The 20,756-nt window shown below is 51.8% G+C and overlaps 8 protein-coding genes across 8 annotated transcripts; 3 read left to right on the forward strand and 5 right to left on the reverse strand.

Moving 5' to 3' along the window:
* Positions 1-111: 111 nt before the first annotated feature.
* N7496_010221 (uncharacterized protein) lies at positions 112-2,043 on the forward strand (the record flags this gene model as incomplete). Its single annotated transcript, XM_056703134.1, has 1 exon — positions 112-2,043. The coding sequence occupies one exon, from the start codon at positions 112-114 to the stop codon at positions 2,041-2,043; it is 1,932 nt and encodes a 643-aa protein (XP_056552134.1).
* Positions 2,044-6,263: 4,220 nt separating this feature from the next.
* On the forward strand, positions 6,264-6,749 carry N7496_010222 (uncharacterized protein; the record flags this gene model as incomplete). The annotated part of the gene is made up of 1 exon (XM_056703135.1): positions 6,264-6,749. The coding sequence occupies one exon, from the start codon at positions 6,264-6,266 to the stop codon at positions 6,747-6,749; it is 486 nt and encodes a 161-aa protein (XP_056552135.1).
* Positions 6,750-7,095: 346 nt separating this feature from the next.
* On the forward strand, positions 7,096-7,929 carry N7496_010223 (velvet factor family protein; the record flags this gene model as incomplete). The annotated part of the gene is made up of 1 exon (XM_056703136.1): positions 7,096-7,929. The coding sequence occupies one exon, from the start codon at positions 7,096-7,098 to the stop codon at positions 7,927-7,929; it is 834 nt and encodes a 277-aa protein (XP_056552136.1).
* A 1,061-nt stretch (positions 7,930-8,990) lies between these two features.
* Positions 8,991-10,545, reverse strand: N7496_010224 (uncharacterized protein; the record flags this gene model as incomplete). The annotated part of the gene is made up of 2 exons (XM_056703137.1): positions 8,991-10,036; positions 10,101-10,545. 2 exons carry the CDS (start codon positions 10,543-10,545, stop codon positions 8,991-8,993), a joined length of 1,491 nt encoding a protein of 496 aa, XP_056552137.1.
* Positions 10,546-11,162: 617 nt separating this feature from the next.
* On the reverse strand, positions 11,163-11,855 carry N7496_010225 (mitochondrial 54S ribosomal protein bL12m; the record flags this gene model as incomplete). The annotated part of the gene is made up of 2 exons (XM_056703138.1): positions 11,163-11,498; positions 11,625-11,855. The coding sequence occupies 2 exons, from the start codon at positions 11,853-11,855 to the stop codon at positions 11,163-11,165; spliced, it is 567 nt and encodes a 188-aa protein (XP_056552138.1).
* A 577-nt stretch (positions 11,856-12,432) lies between these two features.
* On the reverse strand, positions 12,433-14,353 carry N7496_010226 (chaperonin-containing T-complex subunit CCT8; the record flags this gene model as incomplete). The annotated part of the gene is made up of 3 exons (XM_056703139.1): positions 12,433-13,691; positions 13,781-14,151; positions 14,295-14,353. The coding sequence occupies 3 exons, from the start codon at positions 14,351-14,353 to the stop codon at positions 12,433-12,435; spliced, it is 1,689 nt and encodes a 562-aa protein (XP_056552139.1).
* A 445-nt stretch (positions 14,354-14,798) lies between these two features.
* On the reverse strand, positions 14,799-16,552 carry N7496_010227 (M48 family metallopeptidase; the record flags this gene model as incomplete). Its single annotated transcript, XM_056703140.1, has 9 exons — positions 14,799-14,848; positions 14,904-14,962; positions 15,020-15,051; positions 15,104-15,167; positions 15,218-15,263; positions 15,326-15,350; positions 15,406-15,646; positions 15,740-16,369; positions 16,542-16,552. 9 exons carry the CDS (start codon positions 16,550-16,552, stop codon positions 14,799-14,801), a joined length of 1,158 nt encoding a protein of 385 aa, XP_056552140.1.
* Positions 16,553-17,409: 857 nt separating this feature from the next.
* On the reverse strand, positions 17,410-20,666 carry N7496_010228 (vWFA and PH domain-containing RING finger protein; the record flags this gene model as incomplete). Its single annotated transcript, XM_056703141.1, has 3 exons — positions 17,410-19,507; positions 19,567-20,266; positions 20,423-20,666. 3 exons carry the CDS (start codon positions 20,664-20,666, stop codon positions 17,410-17,412), a joined length of 3,042 nt encoding a protein of 1,013 aa, XP_056552141.1.
* Positions 20,667-20,756: the final 90 nt, after the last annotated feature.

Consider the following 20,756-nt stretch of genomic DNA (forward strand, 5'->3'; position numbering starts at 1 on the left):
CAAAACTGCCACCCCAGACGCCCCTTATCTATCGTTGTTTATCATCTCCACCCGTGGGTCGTGGCCTCTCCGCATTACCTTAAGAGCATTCGCGTTGACTCGTTGCCCAAGATGGGGAGCCCATCATCACGAATCCTCTTGGGATTCAGGCGGCAATTATCATGTCATGTGTCCAAGAGGGCATCTACGCGTGGTATCTCATCAGTCTCTCTCGATGCTGATCCTCCGATGGAAGACCCATCGCCCTCGCAATTACTCCGATATACTCTCACAAGTTCAAATCCTCTCAACACTGAGACTGAGAATGATAAACTGCTGCGAGAACGAATTTTGTCACTTATCGATACACAGTGGGTTTCAGGAAATCCACCCCCAGCCTTATGGTGTGCCCTCAAGGGAGTTCACCCCACAACTCGAAAAGAGGAAGCAAAGCGTCTTCATTCCGTCAATGATATATCATCATTGAGGTCCGTTGTTGAGAGACTGGTGGTAGACGAGCAAGGCGTGAAGCTACTTAACCATTATCTTTTTGCTACTGGGGCCCTTCAACGTTGTGAAGAGAACAATACATATTCGGAGCTTGTTTCGGTTCTGAGCGACATCGCGACTCGACACGTCCGTCTCCAACTGCCTCGGCTGAATACTGATCATAGCCTTGCTTATGCTGCACTAGATCTTTCAATGCCTGCATTCCAGCACTTTTTGCACAATCGCCAAGAGCTTTACATCCCCCCGCTGAGCTTTTCCAATGGTGGCTCCGTTATCAACGCGCTATTCGACTCAATCGAGTCGGTACTCTTTGAACGCCCCAATTACGATACCAGCTATGTCCTTGCCAGCCTCACGGGCGAAGGGGAGCAGACCCCTCAAGACCGGCCTACATTACATGATGTCCTCCACGAGTCCCCGGGTAAAGACCGGCGAAATTGGACCACATACCTATGTGTCCTTGCAAGGCTCTACAGTCGCGATGCCCTGATCAACTCGTGGAAACAATACATGGCCGACTTCGACAAGACTCAGAAAGATTCATGTCACCTCGCCTATAATGTTATTCTAGCCCTAGTCCGATCTAGACGGTCAGATGAAGCTGCAGTGCTTTTGGAAGATATCTCCCAACGCAGCGAGGATAACTTGCCACATATTGCAACACTACGAAATGTACAGGCTCTTCTCGATGACCCGATGGTTAGCGAAGCCCTTCCAGACTTGGTCAAAGGTCGCCAATATGAAGCGCTTCTTGAAACTCGTCTCGTGGACATGGAGTCGAGACTGGGAATCCGATGGGAAGAGGTCCAATGGCAAGCCAAAAGCAAGGCTCATGTTGGGGTAACGCCAGACTCACCATGGACAGTCTTCAAAGACCAACCTTTGCTCACCATTGATGGCAATTGCGCTGGTTATGAGGATCCAGTACGACTGTGGTCTGAAATTCGAGCCCATGGTTGCTCCAAATCTCGGAATGATCTTCTGCGGATCGTTGATGTTTTAAATGAGCAGGACGGCGCCCCCCAGAGAGTGGCCGTCTCGCCCGTTGGGCGAGATATGCAGGAATTTTACCAATCCCACTTCTCGTCCATTGAATTCCAGTGGAATCCAGAGCACTCGCCTCTCGAATTCTCTGAGAGTCCTCTTCCAGCCCTATCAGACCGTTCTGCAAAATGCACGCCCGTCACGCTAGGGCTGCTTCGGGCTCGTGCGACGGTCAACGGTGTGCCCCAGGATAACAACAAATGCCTGCATTTGATACAGCTGGGGACCCTAGACATGCGCTTTGGAGTAGAGGACTCTTGGCTCCGGTCAGGGTACATCGTAGCCTGGGACCGACAATACGGCGAGATGATTGGCGTGTTCGTAGGCGCAGGATACGGAGTCATTGATCGTGGCTCGACACCAACGGACGCCCCCTTTGGAGCTATTGTGCATATCCATCCAGCAAATGTGCCTCGCGATGTGGGCTCGCCTTCTGATCGACATTCTCGAATCCCAGCGAGATCGTACTATCTGGACCTTGATCCGAGTCCCGATCTGGGATTTCGTTAGGGCGACCCGACAATTCGTCTTGCATACAATAGCGTCTGTTGAAAACCCACTCGCTCGTCTAGACAGGAAAGAGCCGTTCTGGCATTAGTGAGCGCCGATCTCACGTGTAAATCCATTAAGCACATGTATAATGTGATTGTGAAATCAAAGAGAAAATACATTCTCTGTCGACCCGCTTTTGATCAACTCGTAGCCCTGTAAGATGTCTCTTCGTATTTGACTTCGAATTCAACCGAATGTAGGCGCAATCAATTAGAGTTGCCTTGACTTTGGTTTCTGCCTTACTTTGACGGCCGCGTCGCCGCTCTGCGGGGATATTCCTAGCGACATCTTCCAATCACTCCCTTCACTTCCATCGAGTCGATTCGAGGGCCCTTCTGATCAGCGCCAATACCTCCAGATGAGTATAAAGCAGCTTTTGGTTCTCTGTGCGCCTCTAAATATGGATCCCTACCATTGTCGGGATGTCCCGCTACCCAATCTCTGTTCCTATCACAAAGCCATCAAGCCACTAAGCCCTCGCATCTTGACCCCCGAATTGTCCACAAGCTCTTATGCAAAGGCTAAGGATTGGATCGACAGTAAGGATACAAAAAAAAGAAAAAGAAAACTGGCTTGATACTTGACACCTGAAAGGATTGTGCGTGAGGTTGCCTGACTCAGGGAAGTCTGGGGAGGCTTCCAGTTTCGTCCTCAGCTGAGCCATTGACTACTATGACATTGTGCCTGACTATGAATCGTGATATACTCTGGACTATCGATTCAACACCAGATCATCTATTTCCCAACGTTTCTTCCAGTTCCAACCCCGCCCCGTCCAGTGCATCCAGTGACATTCTGAGTCTCAATTCCACCACCGCCATTCTCGTCTTTGCAGTAGTCCTGCAGCTGTGGATGCCTCGTCCGCAAGGCTCTCTCTTCTCTGCACACAAAGCACTGTCCGTGCTGGAGGGGCAATCCGAGCCTCGTGCTTTTGTATTTTTGATGCCGCCATCTTCCTTTTGGATTTTGTGGGGGCGCAGTGTCCGATACTTTCCCCCCATCACGACGCCAATTTCCGACACCTCTACGCGAGCTTCAGGTGCATGAGCGGTGGAGTTCGACCGAGGATTGACCGAGTGGCTCCACGACACTCAATTTTGCCGACGACAGGCTGAGAAGTGCCTATGCCAATATAGAGAGTTGTCACGAGTTGTTGGGCACGTCCCCACTAGCGAGCTTTGATTTTTTATGATTGTGGAGCATCCCTCTGCCGTTGAGCTATGGACACTAACGGCGTCATTCGAGTCTAGATTGAAAGCCTCTCGTTATCGATCATGGTCACACTACACTATGGCGTCTAACGGTCTCGACGACATCTCGCATCAAGCGCATCGAATTTGGGGGGAGGGTACGAAATTCGTGCCTTTTTAACGAGATTGCCTGCGTTGCCTCGGCGCTTGGGCCCATCCGACCCATTCAGATGCAAAAGAAGTGCATAACCTTGTGGTCCGCTTCGACGATGGCTGCCTCCTTTTTTGCCGATCAGATCTGACAAGCGATCGTACCACGTATTTGATGATTTGCGTCGGACCATACAGAGTGCACGACTGGTGTAACCGCGCAACAACCCCGAAGGTCGCCGAACCAGTCCGCGTCTCCGCGGTGCCATGCCGGGGCCTGCCATGCGAGGGATGGCCGGAGTGCGCTGCCGTGAAACGCTAATTTACTTTGAATTCCTGGAAAACATGGGATTTTGACTTACCGACAGTTCTCTTAGTCTGCTAGCTCCCGCTAGCTTTTCGTGGGAAGGGATTATTTGTCTCTAGAAATTTCCCTGCCGCTTCGATACTTCACGCAGGCGTCTCTTGTCCTCACCAAGCCCACTCTCGAAGTCCACTCGTACTCCGTGTCTATGACTCTACGTGCCCCCCAATTAATGCACCACCATCGTCATATCCCACGCAGAGCTAAGACTAGACTCGACTATTCAAGCCCGCTATCACCGTGAACTGCAACTGACGCAGTGCTAGATCCTTCTTTGTGGGGTTCGAGACGATCGCCATTGCTGAGCCCCCGCTAGTTCCACGCCAATCATCGCCAGGGATCGATCCCTAGTGATGAGCGTGATTCGAACACGAACGCATGACACTGGTCCACTGGCCCGTTTTGCCGCCCGAGGGTCTTTTTTTTCAATTCCTGGTTCTTGTTCAACGCCTTTCCGACTATCGAAATGCGATCGCCCTTCCTTTGAGATTCTACGGATTCATGAATCCGTATGAGCTGAGTGGGCTGGTCCAGTTTGGTGTTATTTTGTTTATTGTTTTACTCTATAAAGCGGAGCCCAGAGTTTCGAGTGGCTCGACTAATCCTGGGGCCCGTTTACACTGTTCCATGGGTCAGGTCAACAATCTGCAAGTTTGCTTTAGTTTACTGCAAAGTTCTTTCTGTTCTGTAGCTTCCTAAATTGAGGACATCCAGGATGAATGGTTCATTTTTACCGCAATACTTCGTACAGAGTCCATATTAAAAATAAATCGGTGCTAGCAAGGATAGCAACATAGTTAAAAGTACGGTACAGGCATTAGTTCGATATCGCGCGGCCGATCGCATTGTAAATTGTGGCTGTTGGCTACAGCCATTGTCCCTGTGCGCAGCAGGGATACTGACTAGCATACTAGCTAAGTATGAAATATAATGAGAAAAATGTACTTGTTATGTCCATGGAGTTGTGGAGGGTTGTAGTGAGAATGCTCGCCGAGTCCATTCTCAGTGATACCCGTCGACCGCTCTCCCTTCTTCTCAACCTTCCAACACCCCCCCAACCTCCACTTCACTCGCACATCTCCATCAACGAGGTAACCAGGGCTGGTCTATTGTTTGCACACTTGCATGTACCTCGAGCTCTAGATCATCATCTGCAGTCCAGGATCTCGAGTCCCAGGAAATCGTTTACGGTGGATCCCATACCTCACAATGCAGCGCTAACGGCTCCAAGTCGAAAGTCTGCTTCCTTGACCGTCTCTTGTGTCGCCAAACGCAGGGAGTAGTCCGAGATTCGGGCGATAGTTGCTGTCAGGAACCAATCCAACAGCTTGTCAAGGCACGAATGAGTGTCAACAGCCTCACTCTATTGCCCTCCCAACATTATTATTACCAACCACCAAGCGCATCCAGTTCCACACTAGGCCCTCCAATTCTCTAATCCACTTTGCTGCAAAACCCGCACACACCTCCCCTTCGCTCGTGGTAAAGCCCGCTCGGCCCGTTCCCCGGCTCCTCCCTTGTTCACTGTGGTTTCGTGGTGGGCCAATCGTGTTCGAACGGAGCCACAATTGGGTCCCTAGTCGGACCTAACTGACACACTTGGTGACCACCGTCAACTGGCCCCCCCCCCCCCCGGCCAGTCAGAAGAGTTGGAGTCTGATACCTGAAATAACAGTCCTTCACAGGGAAAAAGAAAAATACTCCAAACATCTCCCAAACCCACTCACCCCCCATCCCCCATTTCTTTTCCATTTGGCCCCCCCTGTCTTCGGAATTTGAAGTGATTGGACCACTCGGGGGGACCGGGGAGGGAGAAAATCCGATGTTCCTTGACGGTTTTTTCTACCATCCTCAAGTTGATGCTGAATTTCTGCTATCCGAAGCATTTGGTGCAGACGAATCGACCACTTGACGATCCCACCAGAATCATTCCAAAACAAAAATAGATACACACGGAGCATCATTATCCACGATCACCGGTGTTTTCATTCGATCCTCTCTCTCTCTCTCTCTCTCTCATTCAATACTATCGGACCTCCTCCATCCGCTCCTCATGGTGCTGCTCCGTTGACAGGCCGCAGATCCACATGCAGTTTATCAGATGCCTTGCTTGCTCGCAAACAGATCCAGGATATGCATCGATGGACCGATTGACGTGATAGTCCGACTGATATCATCTGCACCGGGATAAAGTATATATAAACACCGAGATACCAACGAACCCCACAATCTACATCTGAGACATCGAAGTCCCCCCTCTCCCTTTCCCGTGTGGGTGTGGCTGACCTGACCGCTTCGTGGGTCGCATTGCAAAGCGTAACGCCCCAGCTGAAAAAAAAATAAAAATAAAAACAAGGGCTGAGGGGAAAAAAACAAAAATAAGAAAAAAAAAAAAGGCTTGCGTCCAGATACGGCATTTCTATAAGAGCTGCGCCACGGCCCGCCATCTGGCGCCAGCGCGATTCCGTCACTAGATGTCGAGGACCCCGTCGCAGCAATGTGGGCATACCACACCACCAGACAGGCCTCATATCGACCCAGTCTCTCGCTCACATCATCCAGGCCAGCAAATACCTTTAGCATATCATCAGCCATACCCGCTGTATGAACCTCGACACTTCGTTCCACCGGATCTGGGCTACGAACGACCTGCGCTGACCACTCCACCGAATCCCCATCGACTCCCGGCGTTGGGACATCTACCCGAACGAAATGCGGATCCGAGGTATATGCTATCATCAGATCATGGGTTCATGAACCGCCAGCCATTGCCACAGACGCTTCCGTTGCGAATGCAACATCATCAACAGCAGCAGCATCATCATCATCATGGCCCACCCGTGGCTGATCTACGCGGATATCGCGGCCCTACCTCTTACGATGAACGATCAAGTCCTATGTTGAGCCATGGCGGCGATAATGTTCGTCATCAATTGCGGACATACGACGTGGAGTCCTAGTAAAGTCCCTTCTTTCCTCCCATTCTTATCGATTGAATCACCCGTCTTTATACCTGTCAGTCCATCCGACCTCGTGCGGTGTGCTTTCTTTGGGTGACCAAGCACCTCAGTCTGCTATAGCTAGGTGGAATCGCTGCTTGTCACAGATACGAAGCTTTTAGACAGTTTATGCTGACGCTTCAAAATTTTCTTCAGTCATGGTAGTACCTCCACGGCCCTGGCTAGCCCAATCCACTCCGAGAAGAGTCCTGCAGCCTTCGTGAGCAGCCCGCCGCCAATAAGCAGCGCCAGCAGCAGCAGCGTCCACCATGAAACGCTCCAGCCTCCACGAAACCCTAGCTATAGTATGCCCCGTGGCTTCGACAAGCTCCTCCATCACGAACCCGAATCATCGCCAGATCCCCCGCCCCGACGACCCTCCACGCAATCCCGCTATCATCTCCATGTCCGGCAACAACCCATCGCCGCGCGAGCATGCGGCGCCGGCGATAGAGACAGACGCCCCGTCGATCCACCCCCGATCGTCCAAATACTCCTGACAGACTTCGACGCGGAATCTCAGGACGACCGCGACGTCCTACAAGACCCACGCTTCACAGTGGGCTGTCTACTCTTCCCTGTCTCAGACTCGAACAGCTGGACTCCCTCATCAGAAGCCGAAACCATCCAATCCGCCGAACGCGACGCCAACGGCGTCGCCCGCGTAGATGATTCCTTCTCTACACCCCTCCTCTCCGGCAAAGCCTTCATGTCCCCCTTCTTCGTCGACGCAGACCCAGATCCAAACTCCGCACCTACCCACCCATCTTCAGACGATACCCTCCACCCTCTCAACTCCCCGCCAACCCACGACCAAGGTCAACCGCCATCCCTCCGCAATGCATCAAAACTCAATCAACCCGCCACATTCTTCATCTTCGCAGACCTATCTATCCGCTCAGCGGGGCTGTATAGACTCCAATTCCGACTCATGAATTGGGGCTCCGTCGAGGATACAGGCCAATCTATGCCTATACTTGCGGAAGCTTGGTCCGATCCGTTTCGGGTATATGCAGCCAAGGATTTTCCTGGGATGCGGGACTCTTCTATTCTTGCGGAGGGGTTGAAGGAGCTTGGGTTTGTGGAGTTGAAGACTAGGGGCAATGGGAAGGGGAAGGGGAGGAAGAGGGGTGACAATTAAATGTTGGGTATGGCGTTGGTATCGGTGGATTTTGCTTGCGCTTACGCTTTCGCTTTCGCTTTCGTTTTTCAGGTTCCATTCCGGGCTTGAGGGCTCTTTGTTTCCCTGCATTTATGCATTATCTTTTTGGATTTTTGTTGCGGTTCCAGCTTTGGAGTTTTTCTGAATTCCGTGGCTTGTTGACTTCTCGGTGTGTTCAGTTCTTGGTTTAAGGAGTGCAATGTTGCTGTTACTTGAAAAAACAGGACGGTTGATGAACGGGGACGAGGCGTTTCTATTCCCTCTTTCTTCCACGTTCCCGTTTAACGACAGCTCTTTCCTTTTGGCAAGCTCGTTGTTGATGCTTTTCTTCTTCTACTCTCCCCCGTCTCGTGATATGAGCTACGAACGACGAGGGAGAATGATTCTTGTGCTTTTCTGTTTCCTTTCATGGCTTATGGTCTTTTTCTTTTCTCTCAAAATTGGGGTCATTGCATGTGTTTTTTTTTCTTTCTTGCAAGCCATGTGCATCTGTGAATTCGGCTTTTTTGGGGGGGGGGGGGGGGGGGGTGCCCGGTATGGTTTAGGGATTCGGGTTGTATTGGGATTGGGATTTGGATTTGGAATAGGGAATAGGGAAATCAGATTGACTGGTAGACAGGGGAATTGGTGCATATAGAAAAATAAAATCTGGATTGATGTTTTATGAAATTGTTTTCTATCGTTTGCGCTAGTGTTTGGAGTGCTAGTGAGTCTTATAGTGAGTTTGTGCTTTGGAAGTATAGGCTATCTCGCACGGTTTAGAGATGACACTTGATATCATGCAAAGGGTCCGTTATTCGAATTCGTTTCCCATATAAGGGCTATCTATCAATCTCTCTATTTAATTCCATTATGGGCAATTGCAGCAATGGAATCAATGAAAAGTCATATACTTCAGAATACGCTAGACAGAACTTCAACATCTACACATGACCCGAGGTTTCGTTCCTTCTTGGAAACGATTCCATTGCATCCACACACACACAAAATATAGTTACAACAACGACTATACATATTCATACATCTCACCACTTCACCACCTACCGAACGGCCAACATCTTACTCGAAAGTCTAGGCACGTACTTCGGATCATACCAATTATCCCTCAACTCCTGGATCTTCTTCGCAAACTCAGGGTCCTTCTCCAAGTCCTGACTGGCATAGTCCATGAAGATACTCCCATCAAGTTCATCTCCTTGTTCACGAGCCATCAGAGCTAACATGAACGTAGCCTGGGGGATACCAGAGTGATAGCCCAAGGCGTACCAGTCCATCGCTAGTTTGCGGTAGTCCTCGCGGGGAATGGATTGATTGAAGAATGACGAGGCCCAGTCCAACGCGGCCGTGAAAATGGTGGAATTTTGTTTGGTCTCGGATGTGGAAGGGGGTGTTGGGATAGTAGGCGGTGGTAGGCCCTGGGCTTCGGCATTGGCGAGGGCGATTCGTTCCCCGGCTGTGGGGTATCTGCCATGGAAGATGTGGTAGTAGTAGTTGGCAATGTATAGGATGGCATTTGGCTCCCCGAACGTAGCAGCCTTGCACATGCATTCTTCGTATTTATCGTAGTTTTTCTCATTCATCATAAGCGAGGCATACTCGATCAACGCCTCTGGCTCGTTATACTCTAGTGCCGCAATGCGAGTTGCATCATCTGATTTCTGTCGACTCTCTGGCGAGTCAAATTGTGCGTCGTACGATGCATGAAGTAGCGCGTATACCCGCCATGGGGATTCAAACACCCCGCCCATGGCGATATCGAGGAAGAGGGTAGGCTTTCGGCGTGTTGGTTGGAGGAATGGCAGCACTCGCTTTTCCATCAGCTCAAAGGCTTTCTCATACTCCCCGCGCATACCGAGGATCTTGGCATGGAGGATCATCGCGGGTGGAAACCCTTCGTCTGAGAATTGCTCGACCAAGTCCGTCCATTTGGTGCGCGGGGTGTTCTGTGTCCAAGTGACCGACCTGGCCAGAGATAGGACGATTGGCTGGCGTGCGCCTGCCAGCGCACATGCGGAGATGATCCATTCAGCAATGGAGCCATGTATAATGGAGGCGAGGAATCCAATGCGAAAGACGGCATCGACATCTGGTAGTCAACAGGTTAGTTTCAAGACAGCCCCAGGTATTACTGTAAATTGTAAATTCCTTACCCGTTGAAATCGACCGAATGATATGCGGGTTCGGTTTCCCTTGAATACTCTTGAAGATCTTGATAGCAGTGTCCTCGAATGTCCGGAAACTGATACCGGGAAGAAGACCATCAACACTTGCCTCGTCGTAGATAGATTGTGATAGTGTCTTAAAAACTGGGATGAGTTTTTCGGTTTTCACTGAGATAGAGTCCATATAGAAGCCTTTCGTGTTTAGTAGACCGACACCATCTGCGGCATACCGGACGGCGTCATTCCCAGCTTCAGAGTCTTTCTTCTTCCTCCGTAGGGCGGGCGCTGGTCTTGCAGATTCACGGCGGGCCTTGGAAGGTCGGTATTGCGTGGTATGGAATGGTCGTCTCGGGGTATTGGTGCCATTGCGAGCGGTCGTGAGGGCGAGTAGGGTTGCTGGCGTGAGGAGGTTGTTCGCGCGCAGGTTCAGCATGTTGGGGGATGTGTGGGGGAGACTTTGGCGGAATTTAAGCCATTGCTGCAGCGCAGCAGATGGCCTCGACATGGAGGACGCTATGCGAGTTGGCCGAGGAGTGTGCGACGTAAGACAGTGGGTGGTGTGGAAGCTTGGATCGAAAGTCGCGGAGGAATTGGAGAAAAGCGGAGGTCGACCTTTGGGTCCGCTTTGGCAGCAACGAAAATACTCCATTACCACCAACATAGCAGATACCCACTCGAAAGAGCTTATTACAGTTACAAAATTTACATTAAACTACTCAAAACATCCCACGATATATGCTCAATGATCAATTAAACCAAAAAGAGCCCTCTGTACCAGACGGGTCCATAACACAATACGTATAATGTACATTTATTTGCCCTCACACGACCAGGCCAACAACGCTCAACAAGTAGTATAACACCCTTGAAGCCAGATTCGAAATTCCCCCCACTCCACAACATGCGCAAGCCATGAAAGTAAAACAACAAGAGAAGGGGAGAAATAGAGAGCGCGCAAGAGAGGAAAGAGGGGGGGGAAAAAGGAAATCAAAGCTCCATCCGCCAGGTTATTCCAAGTTTTGTTTTCCAATTCGCTTTTCAGCGCCCCCTTTACTCCATGATAACCTTGGCACCGAGAGCCTTGAGAGTCTCGATGATCTTCTCGGCCTCCTCCTTGGGCACAGACTCCTTCATAACCTTGGGAACGGACTCGACGAACTTCTTGCTGTCAACCAGAGACAGGCCGAGCATGTTCTTGACCTCCTTGATGACCTTGGGCTTGGAGGCGGCCTCGAAGGACTCGAGCTTCAGGTTGAACAGGGTCTTCTCGGCAGCAGCGGGAGCGGCTTCCTCCTCCTCAGCGGCGGGAGCGGCGGCGCCAGGAGCACCGGCACCGCCAGCCATGGCGAAGCCACCAACGGGGAGATCGGGGATGTTAAGGCGGGTCTAAAGAAGGGCATGTGTTAGGGATGATGTTCAAAATGCATTTATAGGAGAAAAGCTTGGTGGTATCAAGCAATTGACACATTGCGGAGTTGCAATGCCGAATCAATGGCTCGCATGAACACTCACCTTCAAGCTAGACACGAGGTCGGCAGTCTCCAGCAGAGTCAACGTGGAGATCTGGTCAACAATCTGTGCGATCTTAGGGTTGATAGGAGCAGCAGCGGCCTCGGTGGACTCCCATCGCCGGTAGCTGGGCGTGCGGGCTGTGTATGTAGTCGCAATGCGCAGGGAGGATGGGCGGACGGAGCCGGAGAGCTGTCGGCAGCTACGAGCTGCGGCCTGGATAGGGAAGGACATTGTGAAGGGCAGAATGAGGTGGCCTGGCGAGTGGAAGAAAAGAAGAAAACCGGCGTGGAGGGAGAAAGGGAGAGAGTCAACACTGCTTCAACCGCGATAGCGAGCGAAAAGAATGGCAAGAGTTTCGGGGAAAATCTAGGTGTCACGTGGGCTGACTTATGTAAGCGTATACAATGGCCCCGGGACAATATCTCTAGGTAGCTTGAGATAGCATGCACATAAGCCCCGTTTATTGCTTTGGGAGAAATTGTTTCACTGCTCTCGATAAATTGAACTTGTTATTCAGTGGCATACAACTTCTAAGGTCGTTTGACATGGAGAGGCTCGAAGTGCAGCTCTCTGAGAAGCTACCGATTCATCCCATGCCTTTACCTTCCCAATCACAACCAGAATACTTCTAACAGAACAAATTCTAAATCGAATAACAATTCTAGTTATTTTATGTGTTCGTAATGATTGACCAGAATTCAGTGTTGTATTATCGTACTCAGCTATACACACCAACAAGGCGACTTTTTTCGTGATATCATACGGATCTATCAACGCAACCGGTCTCGAAGTGTTTACCGTTAATTCTTTAATCCTCATCCCAGTTAGGGTTAGGACCAGGAGGCTTCGGCCCACCCGCTTGCCGGGCAACGATGATCTGGTCCACGCTCAGCACGGTGCGCGCAGCCTCACTAGCCAGACGGATGGCCCAGCTCTTGGAGGCCATCAGGTCAAGAATACCCTCCTCCACGGCATCGAGAGTACCGTCGGAGTCACCAATCTCCAGATCCACACCAGTGGTCCAGTAGGGCTCCTCCTCCTCGGAGCTGCCCTCTTCCTCATCGGCGTTGGCGCGGTGGTGCGCAGTGTACAGGCGGGAGAGAACCTCGGTGGCGTCGAGACCGGCGGACTCGGCCAGGGTGCGGGGGATCACCTCGAAGGCCTCGGCGTACTTGCGGATGGCGTGCTGGGGCAGACCGGGGGTCTTGTCGGCAAAGTTGGAGATACGCTCGACGAGCTGGATCTCGGTGGCACCGGCGCCGGGCACCAGACGAGGATCCTTGGTGATGGCCTTGACGACGTTCACGCCATCGTCGATCGCGCGCTCAATGTCATCCAGGTGGTTCTGGGTGGCGCCGCGGAGCACGATCGTGGCTGTGCGGGTCACGGCGTTGGCATCTTCTTGACGGAAAACGGTGACACGGTCACCGCCAATCTCGGTTGTCTCGACCACGTCGATCTGGCCCATCTCGTCGGGCATGGGGGCGCCCAGGCGGGCGAGGGGGGTGGCACCGACGACGCGGCACAGACGGCGGAGCTCGAACTTGGAGAGAATCTTGATCACGAGGATGTTGAAGCGGTTGAGGTAGTGCATGGCCAGGTCGCCGACGGTGGAACCGGCAACAACCACACGCAGACCGGAGTCGTACAGCTCCTTGATGGCGGTCTCGAGGCGGTCCTCCTCGCCCTTGGTGAAGTCGAGAATCTCCTGGGCATTCTTCAGGAGAACGGTGCCCTTGGTCTCGGTCTGGGAGATGTCGATGGGGCAGCTGAACACGCCGACCTTGGCCTTGCGGGCCTGCTTGACAATTCCATCGGGCTCACGGCCAAAGACCATACCCTTGACAACCTTGGACTGTTCCAAGCTACCACCCATGATCTTCACGACACGCACGTTATCCACGTTGAAGTTGAGAGGGTTCTTGGGCAACACGGCGAGCACTGCCTCAGCGACCAGAGCGGCCAGGGTATCCTCCGTACCAGACTGCTTGCTGGCGACGACTGTGCGAAGAGCCTTGCTAAGCTCTGGGATTGAACGCATCTCCTTCAGACGATCGACCTCGAGATCTGCATCGAAAAGAACCATAATCAGCACCAATTCCACACGGACTACCCCCAACTATCCCTAACCAATGCCAACCAACACGAGATCATACCTTCAAGAACCTTCAAAGCAAAGTTCTGAGCCTTCTCATAGCCAGAAACAATATCACTCGTCTTCAATCCCAAACGAATCAGCTCCTCCGCCTTCTTCAACAACTCTCCAGCCAAGACAATAACCAAGTTAGTGCCATCACCCATCTCAGCATCCTGCTGCTGACTAGCCATAACCAGCAGCTTAGCAGCGGGGTGCACAACATCCAACTCGCGAAGAATCGTAGCAGCATCAGAAGTCAAAATCATCTTCTGCAGGTGGTTGATGACGATCTTGTTGCGGCCATAGGGACCCAGGGAGGTCTGGACAGTTCCCGAGATAGCCTGGCAAGCCTCGATGTTACGAATAACGGCTCCATCTTCGGCGTCGTGGCTAGAATTGCGAAGAGGAAATGTTAGTATGGAACGGGGGGTTTGCTTCACGGTGCGGCGGGCAGATAAGGAGGTGGGAGGTTGTCTCCGGTGCGGTGGGATGGGCCCGCTATGTTGGGACTTTGCGAGCGGCTTTGGACGTACCTCTGGTACCCGGCTTTGAAGAGGCCCTGTTGGGAGGGCCCGGGGAGGGATAGCGACATTGTGAGAGGTCGCGTCCGAGTTGGATACGACTGGATATGAAGGTTGGGAGGGAGGGAGTCGATGGGCTTCTCTTAGTTGTGCCGGGGAATTTTTGGAGCTCGACGGGGGTCGGTGGGTTTGCGTTGTTTGCACGAGGGGGACCCGCCAGTTGGTTCACCGCTTGGGGGGAGCAGTGTGTAACACGAGGAGATTCTTAATTCTTTAAATAAATTAGAAATATCGTGTACAGGAGATGATTAAAATTGAATGATTTGAGAATGATTATGAATAATGTCAATATGACTATGTACCTAGGGGAAGAGCCCATTGCGGGGGAACCCTCGTTAGTAACAAGCCTATCCTATCTATGCGAGAATGTATGACCTGAGAATAAAGGAGATGGGTATTCAATGCATTATCTAATATTTGATACAATAAGGATAACCTAAGTCTTCAGAAAGACTTTCACCAACCATACGAACTCTGTGTCTGGTACGCCTTCTTGAAGCTAGGCACTATTCAAAACAGTCAGTATATCATACCATATTATAGCCACAACCTGAGACTTACTGTAGCTTCCAAAAGTACTGCACCCATTATCCTGGTAGATAGTTTCGGCTTTCTCAAGCCTGGACATCGTTAGTACTCGCAGCCCCATGTGGAGTATGACTTTGGCCGTGTCTTACCATCCTCGGATAGCTTCTTCGCGGTTATAACTCTGCGATAAATGTTAGATAAACCGAAGAGTAGGGTTGGAGTTGGAGACGCACCGAAGGGTGAGTAGACATGAACTGCGGCGGTGCCGATTTCTCTTGTTCCTGCATTCGGTGCCATCTAATAAGGGTTAGTATACAGTACTCGAGACCGATTGAATGACCACTCACAGTCTCACAGCAGCTTCGGGATTAAAGCATGCCTTGGCCATCATCACTAAAGAGAAATGTCAGTATTCCAGCTATACTCCCCTCCAAGTCCAAACGATAATCACATACTCAGTCCTATGTTGTCTGCCTCGGCCTAGCATTATAATCAGCTACCAACTCAACAATAACATCACTCACAACAAACTTACCTCCTGCGTCCTTGAGTTTGGCAAACTCCACATAAGATTCACCAGCATGCTCGACAAGTTCCCGGAGACATCAAACAGCAACGAAATTAAAAACACAGTCCCAAGCGTCAAAAAGCTATTACTCATACGCTCCGCCGGATGTCTCGCAACAACATGGGCAATCTCATGTCCCAACACCGCAGCAAGACCATCCTCATCTTGACAAATCGGCAAGATACCCGTATACACGAAGACCTTGCCCCTGCACCAACACAAAAACATCGTCAGCAAGAACCATCCCACAAAAAACCGTCCTCGGTACCAAATCCAGACTCAAAAAAGACTAAACGCTTACCCAGGAAGAACAAACGCATTAGCATTCCCATCATCAACAATAACATGCACCCTCCAATCCGCCCCCTCAATCGGCGCCTGCGGAATAAGCCTCTGCAGCACACGATTAACCATCTGCGCCAGCGGATGATTATCAGGCAACACCCTTCCCTGCGACTGCGCCAAAACCTCCCTATAACTCTGCGCCCCCATCTTCAACTCCGCCGCATGCGAGACACAATTGAACCGGCGCCGGCCCGTCATCTCGACTACCTCGGTGTTGTAGAAGTACACGCCCGAGAGGCCAAGACCTATTAGGACGAAGTGGTGCGGTTTAGACCGGGTTATTAGGGTGTGGAAGAGGGATTGGCGGGGGGAGGAGGAGGAGGAAGAGTTGAAGCGGTTGTAGGTGTTGCGGGCGCGGTGGGGGTGGCTTGTTGTGAAGGGGCGGTAGGGAAGGGGGTGGATGGGATTGGGAGATTGTGTTTTGGAGATAGAGGGCGTAGGGATAGAGCTGAGGTTCGTCGTGAAGGTGTGCGAGGGTGTGTGTGGAATGCGCGTGGGAGGGTGTTGGGATGCGCTGATGGGTGTGGGAGGGCGGGGATGGGTGGGCACGCGGTGCGCATGGCGAGGAGAGATTGGCGGAGCATGGCTATCTGGTGGTTTGCATGGTATGTACAAGAGATGGGAGTATTAGGTCGGTCTCGAGGGACTGGAGTTGTGAGAGTGAGTCAAGGATGAGTTGGAGAAGGTTGGCCGTCGAGGCCGCGGCCGAGCCGGCGATAAGAAGGTGCTATCGGCGATAGAGCTAGAGAAGCACCTACATCAATGACATCAAGTTCTAGAAAGGTACGAATAATTTCTCTATATGAAATACAGTCTATTAAAATTATCTTTGAAAGTAAAATCTCAATATGTAACACGTGCATTGTCATTATTCACAAGGGGGGTCAATAGAATTATGCAAAAGGCTATATCAACATAGTGCAGTCCGAAAGCATCAGTATAGAGTCAATCAAAAATCAGGTCAAGTCCAGACAAGAAGAGGGGGGGTCATCAAATATTTTCAGCCAATGCCAAAATATGGAGGGAAAAACAACTTGGAACCCAAATCCAACAGAATAAAAGCACAGTATTCCACCCAAACGAGATCTCAAGCAACAAAGAGAATCAAAAGTCTTTCAAACAAAACGAAACCCCATTCCATCCGCACACCATACCCCGAAACCATTTTCGGAACCATTTTCGGGGCAAATAGCAGAGAACACAGAATGTATCAGATGTACGCCCAACAAAAGGCACAAATCCAGAAATCCAATAAATCCAGACAGACGAGAACACGTAAGACGGGATCGGCGGAAGCGGAAACACATCGCAAACAAAGCCCCTGGTATCATGCTGCACAGTCATGGCGGGAACAAAGTGGTATCATAGGGGGGAAATAAATTGAGCAAAACAAGGCACAAGAGTAAGGAAACAAAAGAGTCAACGATGGGATAGGCTGGTAAAAGGGATGATGATGGTATGATGTCGGGGGAATGGGCACGCATGGAAAATCAAGGAACATGTCATGAGCCGACTCCGGGGGGAATGATATATGAACCGAAAAAAAATGAGATATACGAATGGAAAGTGAGAGAAAATGCAAGCCGACTTTGAGTAGAGAGAGAGGCCGATGCTTTTCGATCTCCCTTACTCTTCAGTCAAAGCATCATCACCCATCTCTCGCCAATCCTTGGACTTATTCGTCAGACGGCGCACACCAGAGATCCGCTGAGCCCAGTGTGCTTCCGAGGGTGTACGGAATGTATAAGCACGCTGCGAGGAAATCACACCGATACTCTGCAGCACGGCCTTGCGAGAGTCGCGACCAAAGACAGCAGGGTGGTTGATCCACTCGAGAGCAGAGTCCAGATCCGCGTTGAGCGCATTCATAGTCTGTGCGTCGACGGCAGATGAGGGTGTAATAGTAGCGGTTTCGGACGCGGAAGAAGCATGGCTTTCCGCAAAAGTAGAGGACTTGGGGGAGCTCGAGGTTGGCGTGTCGCCTCGGCTGCCGGCGTCGCTAGTACCTGAAGGTCGGGGGGCTGCGGGTGGCAAAGGAGGCAAGCCACCCTTGCCCAGACCCTTGAGGATACTGCGAGTCTCGTGCAGAAGGTGTTGGCCACGATCGTGTTGCCCGCGAGAGACGAGGGTAAGTGCCCGAGTCAACATGTCGGATGTGAGCAGCTCCATGCGGCGCTGCACGATAGACGGGTGAGGGGGAATAGGAGGGGTAGAGGGTCGTTGGTTCCGAGACTTGGGGTTCGGCGGAAGCATAGTGATAGCAAGCAGTGAAGGACGCGGCGAGTGGGTCAGATGGCCATCGCGAAGAAGATCGCCGTACGTCAAGTCAGCCTGAATCAACGGAACCTCCTCGACGCTCAGCACTCGCTGTTCATCACCATCAAGTCCCCCGCCTAGGGCCTCCAATCCAGAAACCAAGCTCTCCCATGGGTCCTGGGGCATGTTGTCTTGCGTAGCATTGTCAGGCTGAATGACCAGCTGTACCAAGACGTCACGCTTGTCACCAAATCGGAGATCTCCTAATGCAGCCTCGGCGTCCCGACCAGTCGCGCGCTTCGTCGTGTGAAGGGCGCCACTGATCTTAACAAATTTGGCCGGTGAGCCCTCGGGCAGACGAAGCTTCAGCTTGACATTTTGGTGAGAAGTGGTCTGAATAGCACCCAAGCATCCCGCAACACACTCGCGAAGCATCATCCAGTCCTTGACATAGAGATAAGATCCCTTAGTACGAGTTGAGAGCTCGATCATGGTATCCGGCTTGTGGGTCAGTCCAAGGCCGAACGAGTGGATGCTGACCTTGGCAGCCTCGGCGCGAGAGACAACAAAGTCAACACTTTCGGGGTCAGAGGTAGACGAGTCGCTAATCAGGAGAATAGTTGAGACGGGGTTGTTGAATTTGCGCTGCATGAGCAAATCCATGGCCACGTTCGCACCCTCCACCACATCCGCGCGCAGACTCTTCTGGCCGACAGGACGAATCGAATCGAGAACCTTGTTCCATCCATTCCAAGACTTGGTAGTCATACCCACAAGAGGCACGCCACCACCGCTCGAGCCGAACGTAACCAAGCCCATCCGATCCCGCGAGCCCAGATTCTGTACCAGGAACTTCAGAGCATCACGCAGAAGCGTAATCTTCAATCCCTGCATCGACGAAGAGACGGGAATGACCACGACGAGATCAAGCGGAATGTGGAATGAATCGATAGAAGTTTTCTCCGTATCGGGGTTGGTATAATCGGTGATGGCGGTGTTATTCGATTTGCCCGCGCCATATGATGAGTTGAGAGATGCCTGTCGCTGGATACGACTGGTCCGGTAATCCTCCTCCTCGGCGCCCAAGTGCTCGTAATCAAAATCATTATGTTGTCGAGACACGTTTTCCACCTGGTGGAGGTTCGTCAATGCACGGTGCCACGTCTCCAGTTGCTGACGGTTGTGGAAACGCAGGTAGAAGCAGGGGAGTTCGCTGACGGAAAGGTTAAGAGAGAGGATTGGTTCATCAGAGCCAGCATCGATGGACTTCAAGTGCTTCTTGATCAGGATGGAACCCTTGAGGGTGCAGCGAGTGGGCTTGCGCTTCTCATCGTATTGGTGAGACTCGGGAATCTTCTTCTCCTTGACGCAGATAAGCATCTCCGCGAACAAGTAGCATTCCAACTCCTGCCAGGATTCCCGGTCCTTGCCCACGCGCATTTGCCCATGCAATCGCAACTTGCCAAACCTACAACTGAATTAGTATTGCTCGGTGAATTCAATAGCCTATGTTTCCCAAGGACGTACCGTTGGAACTCAAGGCCATGCCAATTGTCGACCCGGTTCCGCAGATCCTCCGCAATCTCATCCAGGTTCTCCACCGGCTCGTACTGAATAGACCGAGCGTCTTGTGAGCCTCCAAATCGCCCCGTATATGGCTCATCGAGCTGGGATTGGCCCGAGGGCGGGTGTCGAAGGTCGTCCGCGTCTGGGCGCCAATTGCCCTCCGGTACCTCCACCGTGATCAAACATGTCAGGGTTTGCTGTTGGCGGGATCGGTTCATCGTAGGGAACTCGCTTCGCACGGTGACAATCGGTGCCGGGATAGGGTTCTTGGTGACACCGGGGCGAGGACTCAAGTCTGATTCCATAGCCTGTACATCGTAGTCGTGACGTCGCCCGCTGCTGGTATGCTGACCATCGTGGTAGTCGCCCGACGAGCCGGCCGCGCTGCCATTCCGAGAGTGTGGTTGACGCTGACGAGGGTCAGAAATGGCTGAGGCTGCGCCTGCAGTTAGCCGTTCGACCCGTTCCCGCTGGCCAGTGGTATCGCGACTATCACGTCGGCTATAGGTGGATTGTGCGTTGTTGTAACGGCTGCCCGTCTCGCTGGGCGGTCGCCGAATCGACTGTTGTTCCCACGGGGCTGGGGTTGGGTTGGTCAGGCCACTCCTCGTTGTGGCCGTATCGCTCATAGTTACTGAGCGCACAATGTTGCTGATCTTTTCTGTAAGTTTAATAGGGTCTCATCAGTATATCCACTTTTCCAAGTTTTTTTTTGTCTCTGGACGGTTTGACATGTGATTCCAATTAGGTAGCTCCTTTTTCGTGTTCAAGCCGGGAGGGGGGAAAGGGCTAGCGATTAGGAAGAGAGAAAACGAACCGATATCCAAGACATTTCCACCTCGACTCGTATCCAATCCTAAAGGAGCATTGCATGTCGGGCAGTATTGCGACTCAAACTCCCGAATAAACTCGTAGAAGCACGCCTCATGGGAGACATGGCTGCAGGAGAACTGAAGGACCCGCTCTCCACGCAAGGTATGCTCGAGCGGCTCCTCGCAGACGGCACATTCGCTGCCGATAAAAGTCCTCTCCCTCCGTGTCCGGGAACGATCGACCTCCATTGCACCGGCCAAAGAATTGCCCGAGCGAGAATTAAAAGAGACGCGAGAACGATTCGAATGCGCCGATTGCCAGGCGGGCTCCGGGTGGGG

This window comes from Penicillium cataractarum, assembly GCF_028827025.1.
Source record: "Penicillium cataractarum strain IBT 29864 chromosome Unknown utg000008l, whole genome shotgun sequence".
In the NCBI taxonomy this organism is placed as follows: Eukaryota; Fungi; Ascomycota; class Eurotiomycetes; order Eurotiales; family Aspergillaceae; genus Penicillium; species Penicillium cataractarum.